The 27,858-nt window shown below is 41.3% G+C and overlaps 1 protein-coding gene across 10 annotated transcripts in view; it reads right to left on the bottom strand.

Annotated features, from left to right (window-relative positions):
• The window catches only part of LOC121887977 (partitioning defective 3 homolog), a 356,909-nt gene that overhangs the window by 104,397 nt on the left and 224,654 nt on the right, over nucleotides 1-27,858 (bottom strand). For 8 of the 10 annotated variants that reach the window (XM_042399172.1, XM_042399173.1, XM_042399174.1 and 5 more), the window contains 5 exons: nucleotides 24,885-25,071; nucleotides 13,545-13,693; nucleotides 11,191-11,229; nucleotides 5,678-5,899; nucleotides 1,773-2,010 (listed from right to left, as the gene is read on the bottom strand). In XM_042399172.1, coding sequence (XP_042255106.1) covers nucleotides 1,773-2,010; nucleotides 5,678-5,899; nucleotides 11,191-11,229; nucleotides 13,545-13,693; nucleotides 24,885-25,071 — 835 coding nt within the window. The remainder of the gene's footprint in view (nucleotides 1-1,772; nucleotides 2,011-5,677; nucleotides 5,900-11,190; nucleotides 11,230-13,544; nucleotides 13,694-24,884; nucleotides 25,072-27,858) is intronic. The other 2 variants (XM_042399168.1, XM_042399171.1) reach the window with 2 other exon arrangements.

Raw genomic sequence — 27,858 nt, 5'->3', positions numbered from 1 at the left:
TGTGGGTGTGAAAGCTGTCACAGCTTTAAGTAGAAAATTGTTTGAGGTATCAACAAGGAGTAGGTGTAGCAGAAAGATGGGAAGACAAAGCTTGAGAGTTGAAGAGACACGCTGGTTCAGGAGGCTGCCTCTTTGCATTCAGGAGGCACATGGCCTGGCGTTAAATGCATGGAGCAGGGGGGATTGTCAGCGAGGCCTGCCGCGTGCCAACTCTTAAGTGGCGGTGGCACTCAAAGATAATGAAGAACGATGATGAGGCTGAGGAGGGCATGCCGAGGGCTCACGTGCACTGCTAAAATCACCCAGCAGTCACCTATCGGGGCGAGCACACAGCCTCTCAAAAAGGTTTGCCAACGGCACTGATTGCATGTCACGGAGAGTCAAACCTGTGGCTCAAATTCCAGCTTTCATCAACTAATTCAGCACACTTCTCCATGTGCACCCCTGTGAACACATGTGCATTTCCACATATGTGCTCATGTTGCCTGGTGTGTGACAGAATGTGAGCCTGTATGAGTCATTATGCATTTACACCACAGGATGCAGTGACAGTTGAGTAAAAAAAAAAAAAAAAAAAAAAAAAAAAAACCCACAAAAGTGAAAATAATAGAAGATAAGCTCCTCACATTCCTCAATCGTGACCTCGAAACACACTTGTCGTCTTTATTGTTCATTACCGAGCCGTGTGCTGCGATACGCTAACTAATCCCATTAAACTAATCCACATGAAAACAACTTACGGCACGATAACGGCTCGCACCGCCTCCATCGTTAATTTATGCCATATTCAAATGTGCACGGAACTGAAATAATGTGACTCCCCCACTAATTTTCCTTGTGGAAAAGATACTGAATGGATACCTGCAGGATGTTTATTTTCATCTGGAGTTTCTTTGCATGTTTCTCCTGCTATTGTCTATATGCACAACGGTCCAAAGTAACCCTACCCAGGGTAAAGAACTTATGTTTTTGTCCATTAGTCCACAGTGGCAGTTGAATTATTTTCCAGGCTGTAAGACAAACCTAACAACCAGAAATATTGCCTGCAGAGGTGTCTGGTTTGAATTTGCCTCCAACTTCCTTTAGTATATGAGGTGATAACACAATGTTTTAGACCTTTAGCAGGTGTGTATTATTAAATGAAAGGCGTATCCTCAAATGAAATCATTGAAATGAAAGCTTTTGCTTGTGAATATGTGTTTTCTGAAATGATGAATATTTAAAGGCTGTTGAGAGCAGGATCATAACACCTCTCCTGGCCTCCCGAGGTAGTCTGCCTCTAAAATTTTTCTACAGCTGCTGAGAATACGATCTGTAGTCAACATTCCAATCTGCAGTCCATTTTATCATCTCCAATGGTCTTTCATCCCCAGAACCAAATCACAGCAACACATTAGCACCCGTATGGGTCCTCAACATTGTCCGCTGGTTAACAAATGCTGAGCGTGTTTGGATAGGAGGAGCGTGCACATGGGATTATGAATAAAACATGTTGCCCTTATTAAAAATAATCTGGCTCAAAAGTGCTAGAGGCCCTTGAGGTCGATAACCCCCCCTCCCCCTACGCTACACCCACCCCCTCCATCTCACAGGGTTCAAGGAGAGGGGTCCCTGATTAGCACTGGCAACATCCAGAGAACGCATTCAAATTCTGTATGATCCTGTGGAGAACGTGTTCAGTGGAATTAAATAAAGCAGATAGCGATTAGCACTTGAGGCTACACAGAAGGGAGTTGTTTAGGAGTTTGAGCTAATCTCCGTCTTGTTCCTACCTGAGAATCTCGCCCAGGCCCTTCAGCACGCCTTTCTTGGCTTTGTTCTTGTCCTTGTCTTTCTCCTTCTCTTTATCCCTTTCAGGTTTCTTCTTTTCCTTCCCCCCGGTCTTATCCCGATCTTTCCCTCTGTCGTCTTTGGAGAGGTTGCCGTTCAGCCCGGGGCCCACGATGAGGTCACCGCTGGTGGACATCGACTCCCGACCTGATCGGGAACTTCCCTCTGTGTCCTCGTCCACTGGAAAGAGGTGATAGGAGGGGGGGGAAGAGATAAGGGGGGAGGAGAAGGTGTTAAATATAGATACTGAGAAGGAGACAGAATAGTGCACTCACACAAACACAGGGATAGACAGAAAAATAAAATGTAAGTCAATAAAGACAAAAACTTCAACTTCCACTTGACTCCCTGTAGATCACAGAAGCTTATTTGAAATCAGCACACAAAAACAACTTTTTTTTTGTCTTTTTCTTTTTTTTAGTAGTAACAAAGCCTTACGTCTTTCTTCTGGTAACATCAGATGAACCATTAATGGAAAATCTGTGTCCCACAAGGTATAGCAGCTTTGAACAAAACACACTGAATTCATCCGCCTCATTAGAGCAGAATATATTTATATTGTACACCCTTTGAGAATAGTGTTCAGTTGAACATATTTTCACTTAGCTGGAAGCCTGAAGTTATTTCAAATGTGTACATTTCACACAGCTCACAAGTGAACCATCTTTTTTCTCTTTTTCTCCTTCTTTCATATAAAAATGATGTGACCAAATAGTGGAAGCTCTAATGATAGTCATATGAATCTGGTTCTTAATTTACGTCTGAACTCATTTCAACCCAGACATCAAATTGAAACCAAACTCCTTAGGTGATGTAGGGTTGATTAAACTCAAAGTTTCCATCACATCTAATCAGAACTGATGTGCAAAATGTAATTAATCTGTCAGTAATTATACATTTAAATAATCTTGAAAAAGGCTCCCAGGGATCTTAATTGCAAATGTGGTGTGCTCTGCAATCGGCATAGCTCCTGTCTATGCTATATCTCTCGCTCTGAGGCGTGAGGTAGATGTCCTTCAGATTACAACTTATTACAGTCTTGCGCAATGTCGTCTAAGTTATGTGTTTGATGGAGGAGAGAAAAGCGCTTATCGTCGGGGAAGGAGAGGGAGGGGAGACAATGATGGATTTTCGGCATACGGGATGAAACAGACTACGGGAGGGAGGAGCGGCTGGATTCACATTTCAAGGATGAACAGTGGGGTTTGTTTTCTCTTGTGATCTGTGGAGCTATCAGCTATTTCTTTCAGCTGCTATCTCAGAGGAAATTACTGAAATGGAATCTCAACATGAGGCACTGTATGGTAGGAATAGAGAGCGAACCGGCAGATTAAACCTGCTCAATTATGCAATTCATTGCCGCACGTAACCCCTCCCTTTCCTCTCTCCACCTCTACAAATTTGGGAGCAGGTTCTGGATGGGTATCAGCTTTATCACTCAATCTGCTGCCTGCTTATCAGTCACTTATGAGCAACTGCAGCAAATAGCAGCTGTGAGCTGTATCTGGCTATTTAAATGATAGAGATTAGCAGGAGTGCTAATGTTGCTACTGCTTAATGATGCCAAGCTACAGATAACATAGTAAACATTGTAATCCAGAGCCTCCCACAGGGCACTGGTCATATATGTGTGTGTGTGAGTGCATGTATGTGCATGTATGTGTTGTCTTAGCCAGGTTCTTTACATGTATTCTTACAAAGGCCTCATATTGAAATTGAAGACAGACCAAACAAAAGGGAGCGCATCTTTTTATAATTTACCATCTTCCTTTAAATCTGAATCTTTCAAATAAAGCAAGTCAGAAAAAAAGTGCCATCTCTTATCAAAAAACAGACAAAAGCCTTTAACACTGCACATCAAAAGGTGAGGCCATCCACAGCAATTTAACAGAGCTGAAAAGAAAAGACTGGTCTAACAATTTCAAATGACAGCAGAACCATTGATGAAATTGTCAGGAGACTGAAAGATAATTTGCAGAGACAGACAACCACAGGAAACATTTTGTCACTTTAGTGAAACTTTCCTGCTTTAATAATCGAGGATATTTAAGCTGGTCTGTCAGTTAAGGTTATGACAGACAAGTACAATTGCCAGTCTTATTCCGACACATGAAAGAAGGGTTTTTTGCCCAACAGTGCAGATTTCCCTCTTTCTTTTTCATTTCCTCGAACGATGCAACACAAAGTAGCACAAAGGTAAGTGCATTTTGCCCAGCAGGATATCTTGTGGGGACACATTTTCTTTAGGTGATGCCACATTCTTATTTTATGTAAATAAAAGTCTGGGAGCAGAGGAAGGCAGAGGCTTATCTGTCAACTTTGACTATTAACCTCAGTGACGAGCACAGACTGGCTGCTTTTATCTAAATTGAAAAACAGAGTTATTTGAATATCATGGGGGAGAATGCAATATACCGCAGCAGGGGAAATCGGTTGCTTTCCCCATTTTTCTTTGCCGAGATAAGACTGTATTTAGTGGCTTGCCGACAGAGCTTATGAGAACAAAGCGTTTCAGGCAAATAATTCCCTCTTTTTCAAATATCTCCCAGCTCTTTTAATGGAATCCTTTAATGGTGAATGGAAATTTATATCTAGCAATTACTCTTGTGGTGTTGCAGTGTTATTACCTGTCGGAAAACGTAAGACGGCTGTCTCTCTATACTCAACGCATGTCTTTTTGTCATCAAACACCAAGTAGGAATGGATATATTCACTCAAACGGAATGTGTCATGTCTTTACTTTCTAAGGTTGTCTTCATAGTTTAGAATAAAGTAAGGTAATTCTGATTTCAGTCTCAGTTAGGTACACAGGAAAACAAACAAAAGGAATCCTGGCATGTAGATGTATAGTGCCATGTGTCGAAAACTAACTGGCACAGGCCGCAGCAAATACATGTATTTGATTTGCAGTCATATAAGCTATAATAAAAACATATTACATGTAAAATGGATACAGTAGGATCCTGACTCATGTGGATAAACACCATCATTTTTTTTCTTGCGTGCAGTCTGTTAAAAAACATGGCAATGCACTTTAAGAGTATACAAGCTCCTGGGAAAACATGTTGCCTCAGTCTCTAACAATTGCACTCAACATGAACTGTGTGAATATTAATGAGTGTGTAACCTAGACACTTATTGCTGGTGTGCTTTGTGATACACACACATCACTCTAGCAAGCAGGGATCCCTAACCTAGTTTACTTGGGGGTGAATCCTGCCATTCTGAAAATGCTCTGGGGAAATAGTTGGCTTGAGGTGGCCTACATTACATTACACTAAATTAGTTAGTGATAATATATCAGTGTCTTCCACTGTACCTTATATAATGACACATGTTTGGGCACATTGTGGATCATGTACACATTATTGCAAAACAATAATTCTGTTTAAATGGCTTATACCAGGGGTTTTCAAAGTCTGAGACTGTGGGCCTCCCCACAAAGTTTACAAAGCTACCTATGGGATCATGATTACGTCATTTGATCCCATAGAGACTCAACAATTGAGCCAAAATAGCCTGATATTGCTGTTGGACATACTTCAGATTACACCAAATATCTATAAAACGTCTGTCTGAAGGCATTTATTAGTTTCTGACTCTGGGAAAGTGGGAAAAATAGTAAAATTACCCAAAACTACCGTATCTGTGAACTGTCTCTTTAACTAAATCACACACATTTAGGCCTTTTTATATGATTTCCTTTTGATAACTAATGTAATAACTAATGTAATATTTTTTCACTTCTATTCAATGAGGCTCCACTAAAACTGTTTGGAGCCCCCCTGAGGAGGCCCACATCCCACTTTGAAAACCTCTGGCTTATCCAGTATGTTTCTGCACTTACATGTCTCCATGCTGTTCTCCTCCTCTGCCGCAGTGACACCGGGCTTCTCGTATGACTTGTCAATTGCAGCTCGGAAACTCTCATTGCAGCCGCGGCCCCTGACGATCCGAGAGCGCCTGTGGACGTTGACCTCACCGTTGAGTGTCACCTCGGCAACAGCCGTCTGGAGGCTTTCGAGGGAACTGGACTTTTTCAGGCCCAGCGAGGGTCCGACCTCTTGTTCTGAAGAATGGAGTGAGGAAATAGTGTCACTGAGGCCAGCTAACTAATGGTGTGTGACTACGACTCCCCCACAAAGGCAGCGTAAAACCTGTCATCACAGAGCTCATTGCGTGTCAATGAATCATTCACGTTTTGCTAGTTTCGTATGGGATGATGTTATGTGGCATACTTGGCAAGCAAAGGGAAAGGTGTGAGTCTGGCAATTAACATGAAAAACAAATGATGCCATTGCCTGGCCAATGAAGTGTGTGAAATGAGAACAGAGTATTATATCTTCACTCAGTTTACTGAGACATTTTCCTGTTGAGAATTATAATTCAACCTTTGTCCTTGTGTCTGTACAGTTAAATTATGTGGTTGAATCATAATGCATATAAATGGGCCACTGTAAAAGACAGCAATGTAGCACAGCACTAGAGTGATTATGGTGTTATGGTTTAATATAATAAATTCCCAAAACGTTTAAATAGACTATAAAGCTAAAACTATTTCCATAGGAGGCCCTCTCTCCCCCTTTTCTTTTACTTTCTCAAATGAGAATGAAAGAGGGAATGCATGCAGACTGAACAAACTAATGTCCCTTCATTTACAACACCATTCCAATGTATTCACAAGCCCATCTTAGCACAAGCAACATTTAACAGCTGTAATTTTTTGCTCTGTTTCTAAGTCCTTCACATGTGTAGATGTTAGATAGCAGGTAATACCACAATATGAAGGCAAAACTCTGTTATGAAGGCAAAGACTCTGTTATCAGTCTTATGTTGATTAACCCGGAGGGCGAAAACAAACCAAAACAGTCAACACAGGCCTCTTGCAGAACAAAGCTAGCACATGGAATCTTTCCAATACATTATCCTCATATGCACTGCACATAGAAACATGAATCACACTTCAGTATGAGCTTGGCAATATCATTTCTGGACAATAATGTCTTCATGACAAAACACAAATGGCATCCATTGCAGTTATTTCACTGAAGGATTCTGCACAATGCATAACCATTATGTAAAACAAATACAATTAACATGTAAATTTTACATATGATACAAATGGAGGGCTGTAATGAAGCGAATAGCTAACTGAATAGCTAAGTATGTCATATATATCATACTCGTAGTATCAAAGTATCTCCTTAAAAGGATATACACAGCACTGATAGAGCAGCTGTGTAGACAGCACACTGAATGTTGAACAGTCAACCTGTTCAACACTTGGGCCAGGCCCCGGACAGCCGTAATTATTTTTCCAATGCTTGCCGGGGGTTTGTTTAGGGTATGTAATTGGACCGCGACTCAAGTATTGGTATTTCATTTTGTCAGGGAGCGTCCGTCAGTTCCCTGTAGCTCTTACCTTACCCGCCAGTTGGTAAACAAGCAGCCTGGTTGATTTTCTGTCCCCTTTATTCTGCCACGATTCAGCGTGCGGCAAGGTGCTGTCAAACGTAACAAGATGGATTTCTGAATATGTGCTAGTGGAAGCCTTGTTAGATGTAAACTTCTGCTGAGGAAACTATCAGTAATAATGAATAAACTGTTGATTCAATTACTTTGGCAGCCTCGCTGACTCTCCGAGGGCACAGCACATGTCAATGGAGTCTGGACAAAGCAGCATTGTGTGTTTACGACTCCCTGTAGACCATACAGACCCTCCACATGTACTGAGTATGTACTGCTGTTTCCTCTGTGGCTTCCCTTGGTGTAAATAAACGTCTACTACAGCTCTTCCTGTTGGTTTTCAATAACAATGTTGCCTCTACCCTCACTGCATTGGACACACACATGGAAAAACTGGATGTATGGGTTTTTATGCGTGCTCCATGCAGGGAGTCCCCAATAGGCACAATAACACAAACACATGACATGATGAAACACAGACACACACTTCTGTGTCAGCTACCATCAACAAGAACCCCGACATGTTTAAAGTGGCCTAAATGAGGCATGTCCCACTGCTGCTGGGTGATCACAGTGGATCTTTAGGTGGAGGACTGCACAGCCAAACACAGATTAGGCAAAGAAAATAAACCCCCTTCACTGAAAGAAAACAATTTGTTACCTTTGTATGGACTCTGAAATTCATTTGGTGCAAGGAAAGCAGGAGGAGAAGAAACACTGTGCGATGTGAATATACAAAATTTGCACAAGAAGGGTATGAATAAACTGGCGGCACTGTGCAGAAATCCATATATGCTGCTACTGTTATCATAATTTTACCAGTGGCAGCTTGTCTCTTTTGTTGGCTGAACCCCTTTGCTATTCTCTTCTTGATCCCTTAACCAAGCAAACCTGCAGCAGCTCACTAGTGATTAGCCAGCTATCTGGGTTTCGCAGTTCAAACACACACCATCTAGACAGATACTTACAGAGGACAAACGTAGGAACAGAACAGAACAATGGTGTTGATTCCTTATTTCAGTCATCTTTTCATTTCAAACTAGCTGAAAGTTTTCTTGCTACTCTAAGGATCTTTGGGGTCACAAGGGCATCCCTCTTTCTGCTACGTTTGCTACCAATGCACTCTTACTGAGAGTGTGAGTGCTTCTCTATCATCCATGGCAGCTATAGATCTGGTGTCAAAGAAGTCAAATAGGCTAAAAGGTCAGCTGTTAGTCAGTGTGTTGGGTTTCCAGACTGGTAAATGTATTGTAATGTCTTTTACGCACCATTTTCCCCTCTCCGTTTCGTCAATGTTAATAAAAGTGGCCAATCCCGAGAGAACCGGGGCTCAATCCTGAAAGTACCATTTAAAATAAATGAACACCAATCCTATAATGCTGCATCCCATTTAGTTGGAAGAGCTCATATGTGCGCCTTCAGGCAGCCTTGGACAGTAAAATGAAACTTTACTGTGTGCTACAAATGTCTGGGGGGTGGGGGGGGGGGGGTGGGTCAAAAGCTCTCTAAGTCAGGAATAGAAGATTCATTTTACTGCTCGCTTCCCCTGAGGAGGTGGACCATTTCTGATTAGTATGACAAATTTTAATGTCAGGAAAGAGTAAACAGCCTTATATGACCAAGAAAATGCAAGTAAAAATCATGGAAATTCATTTGATGAAAAGAAGTAATCTCATCACGTGAAGGGCAAGAGAGGACGGGCCAAAGAAAAAACACATTAAAAGGAAACAAAGGCGCAGATACAGTGTAGCAGGAAAATGCTGTGATTTTTCATACTTTGTGCAAAAACTCAATCAAGCCAGTATAAATGGCATGCAAATTTGGGTTTTTTTGAGGCTTATGCATAAAGCCTGCCAACAGCGGACATGCAGAAGCCAGGGTTCATGTTTGACACAATGGGATTGCAAGTTAGAGCCGCACAGGATGTGCAACAGTTCAAGGCATGACATCTGCTGTACTCGGAAACAGGGAATTATCCTCCCGCTCGGTATTCCGCACCACGATCCTCTTCGCCATTGTTTCTAGTCAGCGTGGTGAATGACTGAGAGGAGCAGAGAGACAAAGAGAATGGGAGAGCGAGCGAAAGAGAGAGAGTTTGCCCATAGACCCTGGCTGCCTCGAACCTGCCTTTGTTTTCACCAGAAACAGCCCCGGCTCTCCTGGGAGAGTTTGACGGACAGCTCTCTGTATGCCAGTCTATTATGTGATTCCTATCACACAACAGAAGCCTCACTGCTCTGCTCCTCATCTCCCTCTTATTCAGAGGGATGAAAATACAAATTCCCCCATTGCATACAGACATCAGTTTGTCACTCCCCACACGTCTGGAGGAGAAATGAAAATCATCAAAATGAAACACATGAAAGACAATCAAATCAAATAGGGGGAAAGTGCACCTGAAATTTTGTCATGGTCAAAGACAAAAATGGCCAACGTGTTGTGTTCCTTAGCCAGATTAAGGGCAAGGACAGTTAATTGGAGAAGATCCATTGCCACTAAACGTTAAAGGGGAGGTATGGCAAACTCCATGAATAAATCAGCAGTGGTTATTACAGGAACAGGAGCCCATAGTATAATTAGAGCAGCTAAAACTATGCTCCCCAGCCATTATTCACCGTGGGCTCTTGCATGTAAAGATCTGTGTACAGACAGGGGCTCCATTACACATAATTTATTCAGCGAGCTAGGGCTTTAAGCAGGGCGGTAAAAGGGTAATTATGTTAAAAATAGCCTCCAAGGTGGCCGGGGGAAGGCCATGTCCAGGTATCCCAATGGAAGTGAGGCTTCCATGGGTCGGCCGGGCTCCTATGTCTCTGTGGATCATTAGCCCAGACAGAGGACGTCCTCCGTACGCAGAACATGTGTCAAAAAGGAATCATCATTAACCAGACTTAGGGTTAATATCTCAATCAAGGATGCTGGATACCTTGCTGTGACTGCTTTACTCAACCCAATAAAATAATGTTTTTAATGTTTGTCTCTCTCCGTGTCAGCCTACTCACTCTACTAGCTATGATAATAATTTGGGTAGGCATGCTCCTCTTATGTCGAGCCTGGCAACCACTGGATCAGCAACTGACTTGGCAAGAATGGCAACTCCCAATAACAGTAAGCTTGAAGTCATCTGATAGTCTCTCTTTTACCGCAGCTCGCCTATCAGTGACTAGAAAAGCCGCCATGTTCATCAGTCTCATTGTGCCTCTACAGTTCCTGTCTTGTTTAATGTGTAGAACATGAACTATGCAAAAAGTTGTAATATGTAATGTCAAATACCTGCTATGGGCGCACGTTCTTTTAAATTGTTAGTTTCCAATTACTGCTCACAGAAATCACTCAAAAATATCCCCTTATGACCCAGTGACCAGCTTATTCGGTGTTAATTGACTGGAGTGAATTCACCCCAACATGCTCCAACCAGAGCTCAAAACAGCCTCACTATGATGGATCAATTGCAACGAGCTGGAGAGGCCAACTGGCAATGAACGTCTCTCTATTGCAAATGCCACTCCATTGCCTAGTTCCCTCCAGCCCTCCACACCTCCTGGAGTAATGAGTGTTTTCTTCAATCATTTGCACTGCAGAACGAGCAAAATGGCACAGTTTCCCATATTAATTGCCAAGTCTCTATTCAACGCCATGCAACTCCCTCAGCAATATGAAAACCCTCTTTTGATCATGCTGCAATTACCTCAAACAACACTCTCCTCCATATGCATCTAAAGGTGCCAAGATCACACAGCCAATAATGGTTGGTTATGAGTTGGTTATAGAGAAGGAGTGGGGGGCTGCTTTTGCAATCTCTTCTATTGACTCGTGGACCCAGCTGAACAATCATAATGGTCCATTGTTATAATGGTGACAGTGTATTGAGCTGGGCCCGGCATGGTTGCTTACCTCCGTCGGTTCTTGTGCTGCAGTTAATCTCATCTGCTACTGTTAAAGAGCATAAACAAGCGTGAGTGGTTAGTGCCTTCTGTACCATGTTATCGTGCACATGCAAAGCAGAAAGAGACAGAACCGGAAAGTGCAGGACAGATACTGAGTAGTTTGAGAATGTGATCTAAGTGGAGCAGATATTACACCCCATGCAAGAGCCTGTCAGTCATGAGACTTGCAAGGCAAAGTGGTGAGAATGTGCTAGGATATTACTGCCAGCTGTGGCGCCTCACGTCTCTTTCTTCCCTTTTCTTACCTCACTCAATCTTGTTCCCCATCTAAATGGGATTGAACCACGGGGTGTCTGACCAGTTTAGCATATTTCAACAATGATGGGCTTCAAAGTCATGAAATCCATCTGCTGATGTGATTTGGGAGCACGATTTAAAGGCAGGACAAAAATACCTAGTGACAACATAAAATGAGACTTTGTAGGGGATAGCATTGTTGAGCATGTTAAGCATTTAGTCAGGGTAGCATGAAAGCAAAGAGCGGCTTTATTAATGTGTTAATGAAATGCAGAGAGGTATGCTTACACCTGCTTCTTCACCTAACTTTCCAAGACAAACCACGATGTCCAACGGTGTGCCAAAGAGAAGGCTTAAAGGTAAATGCTGGCATTATCTTCTTTAGCTCATTTAATTTTCAACTCTATTATACGTTACCCATAGGCCATTTTTCATTGTGTGGCTTTGATGTAATAATTTCATTAAAATAGTCACCATGTTATAGCAGTATGCGCCTTTCAGATAATTGGAATGTGACATTAGATATGTAGCCAATGTAGCTTTCATTTTGAACACAGACTCTAGAGTTTGTGCTCCACGTATTGACTGAAACATTTCTCCTCTGGGAGCTCACGTCAGTTACTAGATATTATATGAGAGGAACAAGTTAGTTATTTCCCTGCACCATCTGAACGCCGTGATTTTCTCACTGATGGATTATGATTTTGTATTGGCAAGGATTTCTGTCAGCAGGGTATTTCTCAAACTCAATCGAGCCCTGCCAGTAGTGGAGGGGAATGTGATTTTGAATTACATTGAATAACACACACACGCACGCACGCACGCACGCACGCACACACACAGTTATCTTCAGAAATAGAACTTAGAAAAAATAGAGCAATAATAGTGAGAACATCAATAACACTGGTTATTCCAAGAGTGAGGCTCTTATGAGCAGATGAACTAGTCTTTTTAGTAAAGACAAACACTGTTGTTTTCTAGAACTAATCAAATTCACAAGTAAACGCTGACGCCACTTTTGAACAATTAAGAAGCTTTTTTGATTTAACTCATTGATAAAATGTGCATTTGCAACAATGAGCTATCTCAGCTTCCTGTCCATTCTACCCACTTCCTGTCCAGTAATATCCAATTATATTTTCAATTGACACTAAGAACATAATGGAAAAGATCAACTAATTGCTCAGTGAAACATATCCTATGACTAACTATCATCTTTCTCCTAAGCAGCACTTTCTGCTGAAAGTTTATGTGCGGTTCACTTTGTGGAAAAGTTTTGAGGGCTGGCAAAGGGTAGGGCTAATCCAGGGAAGGTGGACCCCACAGAGCTGAATGCAGTGGCCCGGACCTGCATTAGTCTGTGGGAGAGTGAAAGATTTCTACAGGTCTCTGGGCTCTGTGTAGCGTTGGCTGTTATCTGTTATGATTAGCCAGTGATCCGAGAGAAGGCAGCGTCTGCTTCAGCCTCAGTGGGAGAGGCTCTGAATTCACACCATCTTCTTCCCTTGATACAGTCTGTGTGTTTGGGCGCATGCTTGTGCATGTGTGTATGGGCATGCATGCGTCTCACAACCTTCCCATTCAAAGACAGTCACTAAAGAGGCCATTGTGCTTTTGCTTCTTGTGTTTTAGCCATGCTCCACTGGACACAGGGCCATGGGAGATAGAGGCCAAAAGAGGAGAGGTGGTGGCTGGACAGGACTCAAAGGTCTATGTGTGTGTGTGTGTGTGTGTGTGTGTGTGTGTGTGTGTGTGTGTGGGTATTCTGTTTTTGAAAGTGACTGTCTTCATTTCCCCAATATTGTGCTTTTACTCAGACAGCCGTAAAAGGTGAGTGACATCAAATGCTTCACAGTATCACAGGTTACAGTTGGATTTGGCTGTGGTTAATTAAAGGATAATTCTGCTCATGTCTCTTCACCTGTTGTTTAAGTGATTTTCTTCCAAGATCTCAGCAATCTTGGTGAGTAAGATCATAACCAAATAATGACCAAAAACTAGAATTATCCTTTAATCACACACTCTTGACAACATGCATGTGTTTGAAACCAGCATAGCATTTACCTAGATCCATGCTCTTAGACTTGCGTGTCTTGATGATCTCCAGGTGAGCGGGACTCTCATACTGCTTAGTGCGTTTTTCTGACATACTCTGGCGACCGAATCCCTCCCTCTGGAAGGAACCATCAGGGTCTATGTCTGGACTGAGTGAGCTGCAGTTGATAAGAAAGAAATAAGAGAGGGACAGAGGCAGAAAATTGTTATAATGTTGCCAAGAGACATGGCAAATGCACCCTTTAATCCCATGATTATCCAAAGAATATATTTTGCAATCATCTCCATCAAGTTGCTGGTGTAATGGGGACCATCCTAATAATAAGATGGTGAGATAATCTACCTATTAATATTCATACACCCCCAAACCTCAGCCCAAAACACTATTATTATCAGATAATGACCACCATTCACACACACAATCAGTTTCAATCATTCATCTCAATGAGCATTCTAATCAAGGACACCTCCGCCTCTGCTGGGTGGGTTCAGGACATGCCACAATTCAACTTGTGTGATACCCCAGTGAGGTGAGGGTGCTCTGGGGTCACTGCCACTCAATAACCCCCTCCTCCTATGAGCAGTGGCGGAGACCGGCCCACCATAGCGCCTTACCTTTGAGATCCTCTATCTCTGTCTGGATCTTAATTGAAAATCGGAGGGGAGTGGGGAACGGAGGTTGAGAGAAGGGGCACAGTGATATTTGCATGCAAAAGAGTGCATTCACAATTAAGGTGAGAACATCTTGCCATTTAAGGAGAGACAGAAGCGGGGATGCAGTGCTGCATGCATGAGAGGACACTGTCACTATTTGTTTTGTTCTGTTGATGATTCTACATTATGTTCATTAAAGGGTCTTTGTGTTTTTACCTCTAGAGTTCCTTAAGGACACTGAAATACCTGAATCTTACAATGGAAATTTCAAAGCCACATAAGAAATGCAATCTTTCCTGCAACTGCAGATGGAGGGCTTTTGTTCTTACTTGGCTGATGTTATGCATTTCAAAGCGAAGTAGGAAGGAAACATGTTTTTTTGTCAAAGTATCCTCTCTGAGCAGATGCTCCTTCAAGTATCCTTCAGTATTTGTAATATCGCTAAACAGCAACTGCAGACCTGCTGGCACTTGTTTGCATGTAAACAATTCTGATTTAGGTTGTCAATCCTATTTAACAAAAGAGCTGCTTCATGTGTTACAGAGGGGACAGCGTCAGCATGTCACTTTGCTGTCGACCATACCTGACAATCCCAACTAAGATCAGACTGCCTCGAAGGACCAACCCCAGCTGACACAGGAAGAGAGGGAGGTGAAGCAGGAAGAGAGGAATGACAGCACAGATGTATTATTCATTTATTCATCATCCCTCGCTTTTCTCCTTTCATCATTCGAAAGCCCTCTTTTTTTCTGTCTCCACAAATGTCATCTGTCGGAGCGTGACTGAGACGGCGAAGGCAAGGAAGGACGTATTTTCAGCCTGAATTTAGATTTCATTCGCTCTTGCCAGCATTGTGTTTCTGGGCCGATTGAACACATAAGACCATAGACAAAGTGAGAAGCCAGCAGGTGGGATCACGCACACCTCTGTCACACAGGTACAGAGAGTTGGCGAGTGTGTGACCATTTGTGAGAGCAATTACAGAGACAAGCAGTTGGGATGAATCAGGATCCAGCTCGTCTGAGCAAAAACAGTGAGAACTCTGTGGGCAGTAAGAGTGAAGTTCAAAGGCACAGCCTAGCAGTGGTGCAAATTCACTCTGTAGGACGTTAGATCTGTTGGTTTAAGCTGTTGCCCATTTTAATACTGCCTGTACTTTACTTTGGCTCATGCAGAGCAATAACTAAATGCAGGTTAATGCAGACTAAAGAAACGCTGACAATCGTGTTGGTTTGAGCACCCCTCCAAGCCGGAGGTACCTGCTGTCGGAAATTGCACCTAAGGTCTCTGCAGCAGTAATCATGACTATTTAAAGAAATGACAGTGGCTCTCTACACCACTGGCTCCAAACCTTCTCAACTTGTGACACTTTATTGCCAAGTGATTCCTACCTGCGAACCTCCGTCACAGGTTCCATATGTCTTTGAGCTCTAAATAGTTCAACTCGCGTGATGTTCCCTTCTGATACCGTTTCATTTTAATAGGTTTAGCTTTTAAAATCTCCTTGAACAAGTCCTAAAAAGGTCAAACTTTTACATACAAAACCTATAATATATATAATTGATATATTAAGCTGCATTGCTATGGACTAAACTACAACAATATAAAGTCAGATCCACCTCAACCAACTATAACATAAAAAGGAGACATCCATTTTAATGTACCATTAAAAATAATACAACAATATAATAATAATATACATGTAATAATGCAGTCTGTCCTACTGAAAGGATCCATTCTGCATAATGGTGCATTTTACTTTTTTTATTTACGCTTTGCTGATAATACTTCTGTACTTTTACCAAAGTAAACCTTGCAGGACTTTTACTTGCAATGGAGAATTTTTACAAGTTGACAGTGAAAGTTTTACATAACTAAAACATGTGAATAACTCCTTCCCCCCTGTTTAAAAGCAATGCAATGCAAGCCTTATGCACCAAGTGTGCTACTCTTACTATAGCAAAAGCATGACCGAGACTGGTATTAATCTTCAAGTCTACTTAAAGCTGGCACACAAAGATTCATAGCTACCAGAGTCCATTAATAGAAATACAGCACTCAATTACAGATCTCGCATTCACTTTCTACTGGCTATTAATTTCTTCATAGGAATGCTCATTGTAATGAGATACTCCTTTGGAAGTCTTTCTGCTCTTATACAGTTGCTTCTTGAGACAAGCTGCTAACAGAAGAAAAAACCAATTAAAGTAACGTTAACTGGCTGAGTCTATGAAGGTGAAGCCAGACTTGGATGACCATTAAATTGTTCATTTTAGTCACAAATTCAAAGACAGATATATTTGACAGATTGAAATAAGAAATGGCTTGACCATGTGACCGCCTCCGAGACAAGTTGTACAATCTACAGAGCGGCAAAATTTGTTCTTCAGGCCATCTATCCTGTCTACGCCTCTGGTCTATCTCTAATAGTGAGCTCAATCCATTTGGATAATACATTCCCTCATCTCTCCTTCTTTAAGCGGTGTTTAAAAGCAATTTCCACCATTTCGAGCAGATGCTTTCCTCTCCGTTCAAAGTCCTCCCATCATCTAAAATTAACTAGCGCTGAGGATTGCTCACAGGCAAATCCACAGCTTTAACTTGCATTTACATCAACTTGTTCCTGTCTCCGTCTCCCTTGCAGGAAGTTAAATGTGTCAAACTGCACATCGGCCTTGTTGCTAAGTGGTGTGTGCTAAAAGCCGTATGTGCTCACAATCTACCCGAGTGACTCTTTTTTTTTTCTTTTACTTCCTTTACCACTTTTTCATGACTCCCTTCTTAATGTCATTTAAAAACAGTAAGTCTCAAAGCATCCTACTTCTCACAAAAGTGCAGCTCAGTTTGATCAACTAGCAGGGGGGGTCTGTGCAGAAGTTTCCATGCCTCAGAGAGGGGGCAAATGCCCGGTAAGGTGCTTCTTAAATGGTCCTTCTGAGGTTTGGAAGGGTTGATTCAGCTGACTGCACGGTTGCATAACTGGGCCAGACAGCTTGGAGCTGCCTTCAATCATTGCATGAAGCCCTCCATGAGAAGTCAGTGCAGACGTCTGTACTGCTGGAATCTGCACCAGCGGACACTAGATAGTCTAAATATTATATACGTTTCAGAAGACAGAAGGTGAACAAAGAAGTCATTTCTTTCATCTCTGCAATAATTTTCTTAAACATATTGTAAAAAGGATGTCTCAGATTGACAGTTTTATTCCACTCACTTAATTGCGCAAATAGAACATTTGACATAAACATTGTGAAATAAAATAGTTGCACTGCTGCCACACAGAGTAGCAGCAGCTGCACCTGTAATTTGTTGTAATCTCTTTTTAATTGTGATGAAGGTAGAGAGAGAGACAGTTTGGGAGTGAACAAGATCAATTAAGACCGCTTTGTCCGTCTGCTGACTCCTGCGTTGACCTCCTCATTCATTTCCTGCCTTGTGTATGAATGCTTTAATTAAGTTTTGCTGCATCGACTTCTCTAGAGCGACTGACAAGGACCAGGCTAAAGAGATATTTTGGTGTGTGTGTTAGGAATATGTGTGTAGGTTGCTTTGGCATCACTCATGCTGAGATTCACCTGCATCCCTGTCAAAATGAGGCAGTGTGTGGCACACACACCCACATAGTACACAACACAGGAAGCGGTATATAAACACAGTCAAGGTGAGCCCTGAAACGGGAGCATGTATGACATGCTTGTAGCAATGGCGCGCCACTGAGATATGGTAAATATTCATGAAGCTAGAGGGGACTATTAGCATTTAAGGAAAAAAATGCCTGCAATTTATGTGTGTGTGTGTGCAAATGTGTACTACCTAGTATTAAAATAACCGCCAACTTAAATTGACATTTGAAATTAGTGGAATGGTGTTTGTGTGTGTCTGTTTGTGTGTGTGTGTGTACATGCACTACAGGGCTGTCGTTATTCTGATAGTTTGATAAGACAAACACATGCACTTAATAGAGCACTTGTGATTCTTAGTTACATTACTGATGATAGAAACTATTAGCGAGTCAACTGAAGTAGGCAGTCTGCCTGCAATGTTTGTTCATGTCTATGCGGACCTTTTCCACTTTATATGTTAATTTGTGAAATTGTTTACCAGCCAATGTGTATCTAAATACTCGTGAGACTGAGGGCGTCTGTGCAGCAGAGTGTATGTGAGTGTGTGTGTTTGTCTGGAGCCCTTTTCCATCTCTGCTGGTTGACAGACTATGTCAGAGCTGCCTGGGAAATGATGTTTCCACCTGTGACATCTCCCAAAGGCAGAAAAGGACACATTCTCTCTCTCTCTCTCTCTGTGTCTCTCTCTGTCTCTCTCTGTCTCGCGCGCTGTCCACTTCTCTGCTCCCTCACCTTAATGAGAATTGACACCTATCGCCCACTCTGTCAGCTACAACAAGATAGAGGTCCAAGCCATGCGGATGGTAGTCCTCCAGTTAGAGTTCATCTGGGTTGTGACAGTGTCCCTAGTGGTGAAAGTGGGGAAGTATTTTTTTTAAAGGAGGTTACTTTTCTTCCTCCAGCCCAACTGCTGTCCTCTTTCCATCACACGCCCTGAACCCTGGGAATAGATTTTTGGATAAGTTTTACAGCATACGGACCATAAAATCATTTCAATTCAACTAAACCAAACTGTGGATTAAACTGTAAAACTGTGTTTGTTAGTTTTTTTTAATATTTGTGGAGGTACGGGTGTTTGGCAGTGTGGACTGAGCTCTAAAAACTGTGAGTTAAAAAGTGCTTTGGGATGTAATCTCAATACGTTTGGAATAGTGTGCATCTTTGAAAGATTGTTTTGTGCTGATTTTCATTTTTAAGTTGGACTTTTTAATGCCAAAAATCTTAAAATGTAGTATTGAGAATTGATTCTTTAGTAGAGTTTAAGAGCTTTAAAAATCAGCCTGCAAAGTCTTTTCACAGAAAGACATGCAATCAAATCACAATCAATATGCTATAATTTAATAAATTGCACCATGTTACTCATATCAGAGGTGCACATTCACTGATTTTAACTGTGCATACTTTCTTTGCTCCTGCGTGTAGAGAATCATAATGCAGGTGGTATACAGGGCCATTATGATAACAGTGGTTGGTATGGTAATAGCAGCATGTGCGCCACAGGCTAGCTGGTAGTAGTTAGTTCCTGGCTCTCAGTGATGTTGCATAACGCTCCCTAAACTTCAGACTGATGAGCATGCTGCAGACAACCCTTGGCTTTCTCCACACTTCAGTGCCAATTCAGAGTACATTGCACTCTCACCTCACGTCCTCGCACAAGTTAGAAAACAGCATGTTTGTGACTTAGAAAGATATCGTGTTCTACTGGAGCTGAGAGATGAGGTGTGTTCATGGCAGAGAGAGGCCTCTGGAGACTTCTTAACATTCTCAGAACAATCAGGCTCTCAAACGCTTTTCTTTCACGCTCATTGCAATAACATCTAAAAAAAAAACACAGCCAAAACCTACTATGATGTATTTATGTGGTCAAAACTGTAACCTTGTGCTCATGTTGTACTGTATAATTACATGAGCATAACAGTCTTCAGTGCTTCATTGTAATATGCTATAGTAGATTTTGATGATAGGACATAGGGTTGATAAATTTAACATTTTATCAATGTAACAATGTAACATTTTCAGTGATAAAATGTTGGACTTTCTTATACTGTTCTTAACTAGCACTGTCGGATTTATTGTGCATAGAAAATGTGAGCAGCTAAATGAGCAGAAACACACCACTGTGGGTTCAGAGTATAAAAAAAAAAAAAACTGCATGAAGAAGCAGGAGGAGAGACGTTCTCAGTCTCTCACAGAGCTTTATCTTCAAAGCCAAGTTGCTTTGTTTCAGCTCTGTAAGGGGTTTACACTCCTCCTGGTGCTCTCACAAACTTCTCCTGAGCATGGGGACTGTGTTTTGTCTTTTTTAGATGCTACATCGCGACATACGCCTGCAAACACTTTTAAAAAGCTGCTATTTTTGCTTCTGAAGGATGAAGTTGATGGCATCTCAGAGAGTATTTGATAAATTTCCAAGGCGGCATTGTTGTGAAAGGGAAATATTCATACAGGCGTGGGTGAATGCGCAGAACAGTCAGAATGAAAGGTAAAACTTCCCCAAGTGTTCTCATCTCTAGTTGCTTGAGAGTGTAGGCTTAATGCAGCTAGTTGGAGAGTTGATGTGAACTCCTCATACTTAAACATCTTTAATTCCTATTTTATTAGATAAGAATCCCTAATTTCAAAGATTTCCTAAATTATAATTCCAGACATCTTGATTTTAACAGATTTTTATAAAACAAAGCGCACTAACTGTGCAGGTCTAAAGAGGAATAGAAATCGACTGGGACCCCAGTTAGAAGGCACAGACACACCCAGCAACTTCACTTTATCAACTTTTGGGATGAAAACCAGGTGGAAACTTGAAACACTCCTTATGCATCTCAGATGAGCGTGCTTGTATTAGGAGCTGCCATGTTGGTACACTAAATTGTGATTCTGACACTGACCCGCATTCCATTCTTGAGAGAAAAACCTTTCATCTTCTTATTTATCCAGACTATTCTGCAAAGCCACGATATCACCCAGTATGTCTTATCTGTTTTACTGTAAATCATTTAGACGTGGGCCTTCCTGTTTGGCTTTTGGATTCAGACTAATGAAGGAGGAGGCAGACACTGCAAAATGTGACGGGCCGGGACCCAATGCTCAAATGAAGCAATCATTTACAAACTTTATTTATCCGGTGAAACCTGACAGGGGACACATGCTGGTTTCCATCACTATTCTGAATCATGTTCACACACTGTTTAACCCCGCACTCTGACATCCTGGACTCAACCAACGCAGTCATAGTCTGCCGGCTGAAAAATACCACACCACATCAAAGCTGTGGAGTTAAGCATACCAAAAGTGTCTCCGTAGAGGTTGTTGGTTTTACCACCTGGATTCTGAACTGGAACTGAACCAGTCACTACTAAACACTACCACCACCAGGCTGATAAAAAGGAGTATTTTAATAATAATACTAATAAAACAGTCTGTAATAGCAGTAATACAAGCTTTGATGTCTGTATGTTACCATTTTAACAGAGAGCTAAAAGCATTGGGTTGTAATATTTATAGTCTGGTTTATGTTCATTTAAGACCTGTAAAGCCGATGTGGTACAACAACAGTTCATAACAACGGGACCGCTCTAAGTACCTGCATAATAAGACTAAACTGCGTATGTCTTCATGAAGCAAGACATGAACACCCAGCATAGCAACCGTGTATGCAAGCGTATACAGAACACACACTCATTAGATATTGGCTGGGGATGTCAGAGGGAAAAAAAAGAAGAAGAAAAAAGTAGGTCAATTTATGTGTGTTGTGTGAGATGGGATTTCTGTCTCCAAAACAATCATTTATCTTGGGGGCAAACATGTTAACACACTGACATGTGTGCTGTATCATTCAGTAGAAACCTGCTGAAGAAAAGAAAGAAAAAGAGGGAAAATAAGGTAGGGTTGAAATTGAAGATGAGACTGTACATTTATAAAATTCTACAAGGCTGAAATTTAATGAATAAAAATAAGAGTAGGAAAGGAGGAGAAAAAACAAAAAAAAAAACTTCTTCTTTTTAATTGATTTTTGTTACATTAATAGTTATTCGCCTCTTAATAGCCACTGCCAGATGCTAAAATGACCTTATGATCACCCCTACATTAATAGAGAGAAGTAAGCAAGAATGAAATAAATTTTTCAAGTCAACTGTTCGGATATTCTGTTTGTGAACAAAGTAAATTTAAATACATGAATAAAAGGAAATAAAGAAGTAGAGGAAAAGTATATCTGAGTTTGTTAAATTCCACTGGGTGAAAAAAGGACATTAATAGTGCCGGGCTGCAGCAATTACTGAAGGTGTGCTCATAGTACGGCAAGGATTATGATATTAAATTTAATGCTAAAAAGAGCAATGCCATGATAGTCTGAAGTAGAGGAGGATAGGAAATGAGTTTTTCATGTGTCTCACTTATGCCATATTCCTCTCATGACATGCAAGGAAATAAAATATCTTCCCCGTTTTCTCACTGATGATTTGAATGATGACAGAGATATTTATCAACGCTGTTGTAAAAACTATATTCTCGGGCCAATATTCTGCTTCGCAAGTTTAGTATGTGTTCTGTCGATGTAAAATGTTCATTATTTAGAGCTTTCTGCACACCTCTGTGTACGGCTCATCTTTGATGTTGCTACAGGAAAAGTAGTATGCAGAGGCTCGTAGTGGTTTACAACGATGCTATGAGGTTGCTGCTTCAGGTTCCCAGATGGCATAGTGCCAGTCAACTGTTTGTGTTCTCTGGTGTTCCTACATGTGAGGCACTTCTAAGACATCTGATGCACAGTTTTATGTGTCGCTTGGATGAGTCAGAGAACATCATCATAGAGGCTTTAACCAGCCCTGGGAAGAGCTGTTCTCTGTACTCATCCAGGCTCACAAAACACTGGTGAGCCTACATATGAGCTGTTTTTTAAATTGAATGTTGAACCGTTGTGATTTTATCTTGTATGTCTATTTTTTTTTTTCTTTTTATACGCTGTGGACCGTCTTGTGAGTCTGAAATAAAGTTTGAATTGAATTGAATTGACATGAAGGAAAAGCACCTGAATTACAATGATTTTTAAAAGCCAAGCAGTCATTTTTCTGCTTTGTGTATGCACTGTAGGTTTAGCTGTGGCCTTGGTAAGGCGCCTCCCAGGAGGAAGGAGGGCTGCATAATACTGGAGGCCAGAGGTGAGACTTTCACAGCTCTGCACAATACATATTCAATACGTACAGGGCCCTGGCTGCTTAATTAAAAAGTAACAGTTCCAATACATTGGAGCTTGGCTGACCCACATCCCCTGCTGGCTCAGTATGCCTGTTAACGCTGTGTGTGTGTGTGTATATGTGTGTGTGTGTGTGTAGTAGGATGTTTGGGGCACTTGAAAAGTAAAATGAGAAACAATGTAAGTCAGTCAGAATGAGGATACACACTTGGCACGTTTAAGCAGCTGTTAGCATTTGAGTAAAGGAGAATGTGTGCCTGATGTGTATGTGTGTGTGACTTTGAGGACATGAATTATTCACAATAACCCTAGGCAGTGGTATATAGCATACTTCTGCCTCGAGTGCACACGTCATGCACGTGTGTGTGTGTGTTTGCATCTGTGTGTGTGTACACATGGAGAGTGTATGAGGGAGGCTGAGTGCGATTCAGCCATATGCTGTGGACCCAATCCACTATGACAAACCTCTGACATCACATGAACAACAGGCATGCTGAGCAAATCTACTCATTCATAATTAATGAGAGAAAGAGAGAGAGAGACATAGAGAGAGAGAGAGAGAGGAAGGGTAGAGAGTCTCTGGGGAAAAGAAATAAAAATACTAAAAAAAATAAATAAATAAAGTGAGCATCTCTATTCATGGCAGCTGGCATTTCACCTTGAAAAAAAAAAAATCTTCAACTCTGTAGCAGCATGCCATTACATGTGACATCAACCAACCAATCATGAGAAAGAATAACAATCCTTATTAAAAAAAAAAAAAGACAGAAAACATAAATCAATATAAGAGTTGGAGACAGCAGTCCTTGACTCTGTCGTTCAGACCAGAATGAAGACATGATTGAACGTCTTGTCTTTACATTTCCTGTACCTGAACACTGCAATCATACAGGAAATGCCATCGGTAATTTTAGAGTATGTGATTATATCTTTAAGTGCGAATGGCTGCAACTTCCTGTGTTAAAAGACAGCCTTTAAGTGACAGCAATAACAAGGAAATGTTTTCTTGGAAATATAGCATTTTAAAATGCATCCTGTCCTGCAGTCTTGATATCTCATTGTTTTATTTTTGTTTTTCCTGGTCTGTAGGGGTTCCTTTGCTTAACCGGTTGGGTCCCTAAAGAGACTTTGTCCTCTGAAAATGAAGATGATGAGCCCTGGCTTCACATTTTATATATTATGAGGGTGCCCCACTCAGACTGCAGTGTGAGGAGCTGAAATCCCATGGGTGGTCGGGTTTAGAGGGGTGGAGGTACTGTACAAGCCCCTGAGAGTTTTTTTTTATTCACAGTCTGACTACTGCTGCTGGGTCATCCATTATTTAACACACACACACACTCAGAGCCACACATGAGTATCTTGCCATTTACACACAAACTTCCATACAGTGTTACACAACTGCACACTTGTACCCAAATATTAGGTATTCCCAATGCAGCCCTGATTTCATTACTTTCTCAAAACAAACTTAGTGTATCATATTAAAATATTATTTCCTGGTTTGTTAAGGCAGACTGTCTGGTTTGCTGATTTCTATGAATGAAAACTATCACATATATTGCACACATTTACTGTAATAAATATGTGCAATAACTGAAAATGCATTTATATTTATTCCTGTAATGTCATTATTATTATGATTTTGCATTTAAATCCAGGAAACGCAACAGTCATTGACAGTCCTGAGATTCAATGACCAGCAGGAACTGTAACACACACATACACACACACACACACTAAGCTAATCTACACCATCTGCACATTGTAACTGAAAATACAAAAAGCGTCCTGTTCTCTTCCACAGAGGGCCTGTCTTAAGTCCATCAAGTTATAAATAATTCAGCCGACTCCACCGCAAAGTAAGAACAACTCACTGCTCACCATTCATTCTGTCCGGGCAGCTCATGGATCCAGGGCACGGGGTTCTCGCCAACAAAGCCCATGTCATCGTGGGAACTGGAGGATGACTGGTCAGAAAGGTGGGCAGGAAGCAGAGGCGGTCTATCGTCTTCGATCATCACTATGTCATCCTGCGGCATGTTGACAGTGGGAGAGAGCTGGTAGTTACCTGAGAGAGAGAGAAGGAGAGAGACAGATGGGTCAAGACTACAAATATGTGTAAGAGATTTTTCCCAATTATAAAACACCAGATTGAATTAATACTCAAGTCCTTTAAACATCCATCAGTGGCGTCTGATAACAGGTGTGAAAAAGATGGATTGGAAAAATATGTGTAGAGGCACACACATGTTGAAGACACATACACACACACACACCTCCACAGACACATTTTGGTAAACATAATTTTATCTTACTTTAATAATTACAAAGATAATATGGTACAGAGATAACTTTGGCAAAGATAACTGTACTATGAAATGTTCATATCAGAACATGCCTGAAGGACAACAGCATTTTTCAAAAAGGGTAAATTAAGAATGCTTATCAGGCACACGTTTGCAGTGCTGAATGCAAACAAAGAGGTTGCATGATGAGACAATATCCACTAGATAGTAGCCAACACATGACACTCATTAAAGGACGCAAAAATGAGCAAGATGGTTACAAGTGGACAGGACAAAGTGGCCTTCAAGACTCACAGAACTAGACACAAAATGATGTCTACTGTCCCGTAAATTCATTTTAAGTCAGCTAAAAGTTTTAGACCTGAGTTGTTTTATCCATTCTCCTTCACTCCTCTCCAAGGACAAAGATGAGCAGAAGCAGAACTCCCCTGATCTGTATTCTTTCCCGTCTGACCCCCCCTCAGCTGAGGACTTCTCTGAATCGCTCCTTTGCTGCTCCTCAGGAGTCAAAGTCAATGGGGAATATTCTGCTGTGTCTGGCACTCAGCACCAAGGGCAGGACAAAGGTTGTTCAACAGCATGAGAAGTGGTACAATGCAGAGGTGCAAGATTCACTCTGCAAATTGATCAGTACCTGACTTAAGTACAGACATGGATGCATAAAAAAAGGGGGGGGGGGGGGGTCAAAGTCAAGACGAGTGACAAGTGCTGAGTTCAACCACACACCTGATTACCATTAGACAAAGGGTTTCAGAAATGCTGAACTTCCTGTGGTCTTTGCTTTTGTTTCCATTAGAGGAGAGCCATTTTGCAAATTTAACAGCTTAGGAACAATTGCGTGTAATCACGAACAGCAGACAACAATATTTACCCTGGCAGGATCCCAACATGACTCTCAGAGGCATTTCATTTCACCGGACAAATGATAAATGCATACCGTGAAAGTGCATCTGAGCACCAATCAACACAGCAATGAGGTATATAGCTCAGTTTGGTTATTTGCACAGAAAAAAAATTAAAAGAAAAACAAAAAGACACAAAACAGCTGTGCAGAGGAAGGAAACCCGGTGGGCTTATAAAGGCCCTCCCAAAAGTGCACTGAGAGTCAAATAACAAACAGAAATGGACTGAAGTGCATTCCAAGGTTATTTGTCATATATGTCCAAAGCCTTATCAGTGGAATGTGACAAAAGACATATTTATTATACATTGTGTGAATATCTTCCAAACAAACGGTTTCAAAGCAAACGCCAGATTTATTGAGATTACAAGTCTGATGTTTATTATTTTATCTTATGTTTCACACCTGCATTTCTTGTGTTTTCTTGTTTTGCTATGTATCTATTAATTGATTCTTTTGGAAGCCTCATCTCTTTGTCTATAGACTGCTCATCTGAACCGGTTAAGATGGCTGCCAACCCTGTACAGGTGAAATGAAGGCCATTTCTCACTTGGGCAGCTTGACAGAGAACCATGGGTAATTGAATTCACCCTGTACAGTAAATCAGCAGGACTGGAGTAATGACAGTGAGAAACTCCAGGAAGTCTGTCAGACTAAGCACAGTCTCACAGACTGAATAGTTAGGAGTTAAATTATAGTTGGACATTTACATTATATGCATCATTTATCATCTACTTGTGATCTTTTTTTAAATTTCATTAATTGTGGTATATAAGTTAGTTGTTTTTTTTTTTGCAGCTCTAGGAAAATTAGATAAATACTATTGTTTGCAGCTTATAGTCATCAGTACTTAGTATCATTATTGTGCACATTGTTTGTGTACTTCATTGTTTTGTGTGCCTTTTGCTCTATATTGTAGTTTAGGTTTGTCCTCAAAGTCCCTGTGCAATTTTTGTCAGTCACTTCTCCAACTGCATCAAACACTCTTTCAAAATTCAACACCTCTTTCCTTTGTCTTCAAAACACTGTCAGTTTTATAAAAGTGCCGCAGTGTCAATAAGAGATGCCCTTCGGATGTGTATCCACAGGGGCCGTTGCTTTACCAGCCTTTGCTTTTCCTCACTTGTTAGGTAGAGTTACCTCTCGGTTGCATCAGCGGCACTGAGTATTTCACTACAGTAGCAGCCTGGAAAAGACACACAGTGCTACTAGAATGAGAATCGCTGTTTCTTTAAAAGATGAGGTGTAGACAATACATAACCCATAATCACTTTACATTCACTCATGTCAGCAGACCACTTTTGCCAACAGAGGACACCGTTTTAATTAGAAACTTTATGAAATATTTCCAGTCAGGACCTCTTGAAACAATTGGTCAGCTCTCCAGATGAAGAGTTGTTAAAGTCATTCCACTTTCTTCCTTGCTAAGTGGCTAAAGGACACACACACATACACACACATGCACAGGGCGATGAATGGCTAGTGGACACATACAGTAAGGGCTAGCTGATGCTTTGAAAGGTGAAAATAATTAGAGAAACTACTTGCTTTTCTGCAGCTGTCAGCATAATAAGCATAGAGGGAAATCACAGCCCACTCACCCCACAGTTCTTGTTGTAGCATTCAGCAAGTTAGCTCTGAAAATTAC

The sequence above is a fragment of the Thunnus maccoyii genome, chromosome 21 (assembly GCF_910596095.1).
Source record: "Thunnus maccoyii chromosome 21, fThuMac1.1, whole genome shotgun sequence".
In the NCBI taxonomy this organism is placed as follows: domain Eukaryota; kingdom Metazoa; phylum Chordata; class Actinopteri; order Scombriformes; family Scombridae; genus Thunnus; species Thunnus maccoyii.
Note: the sequence above shows the minus strand (reverse complement) of the source record. Positions and strands in the feature narration are given on the sequence as shown.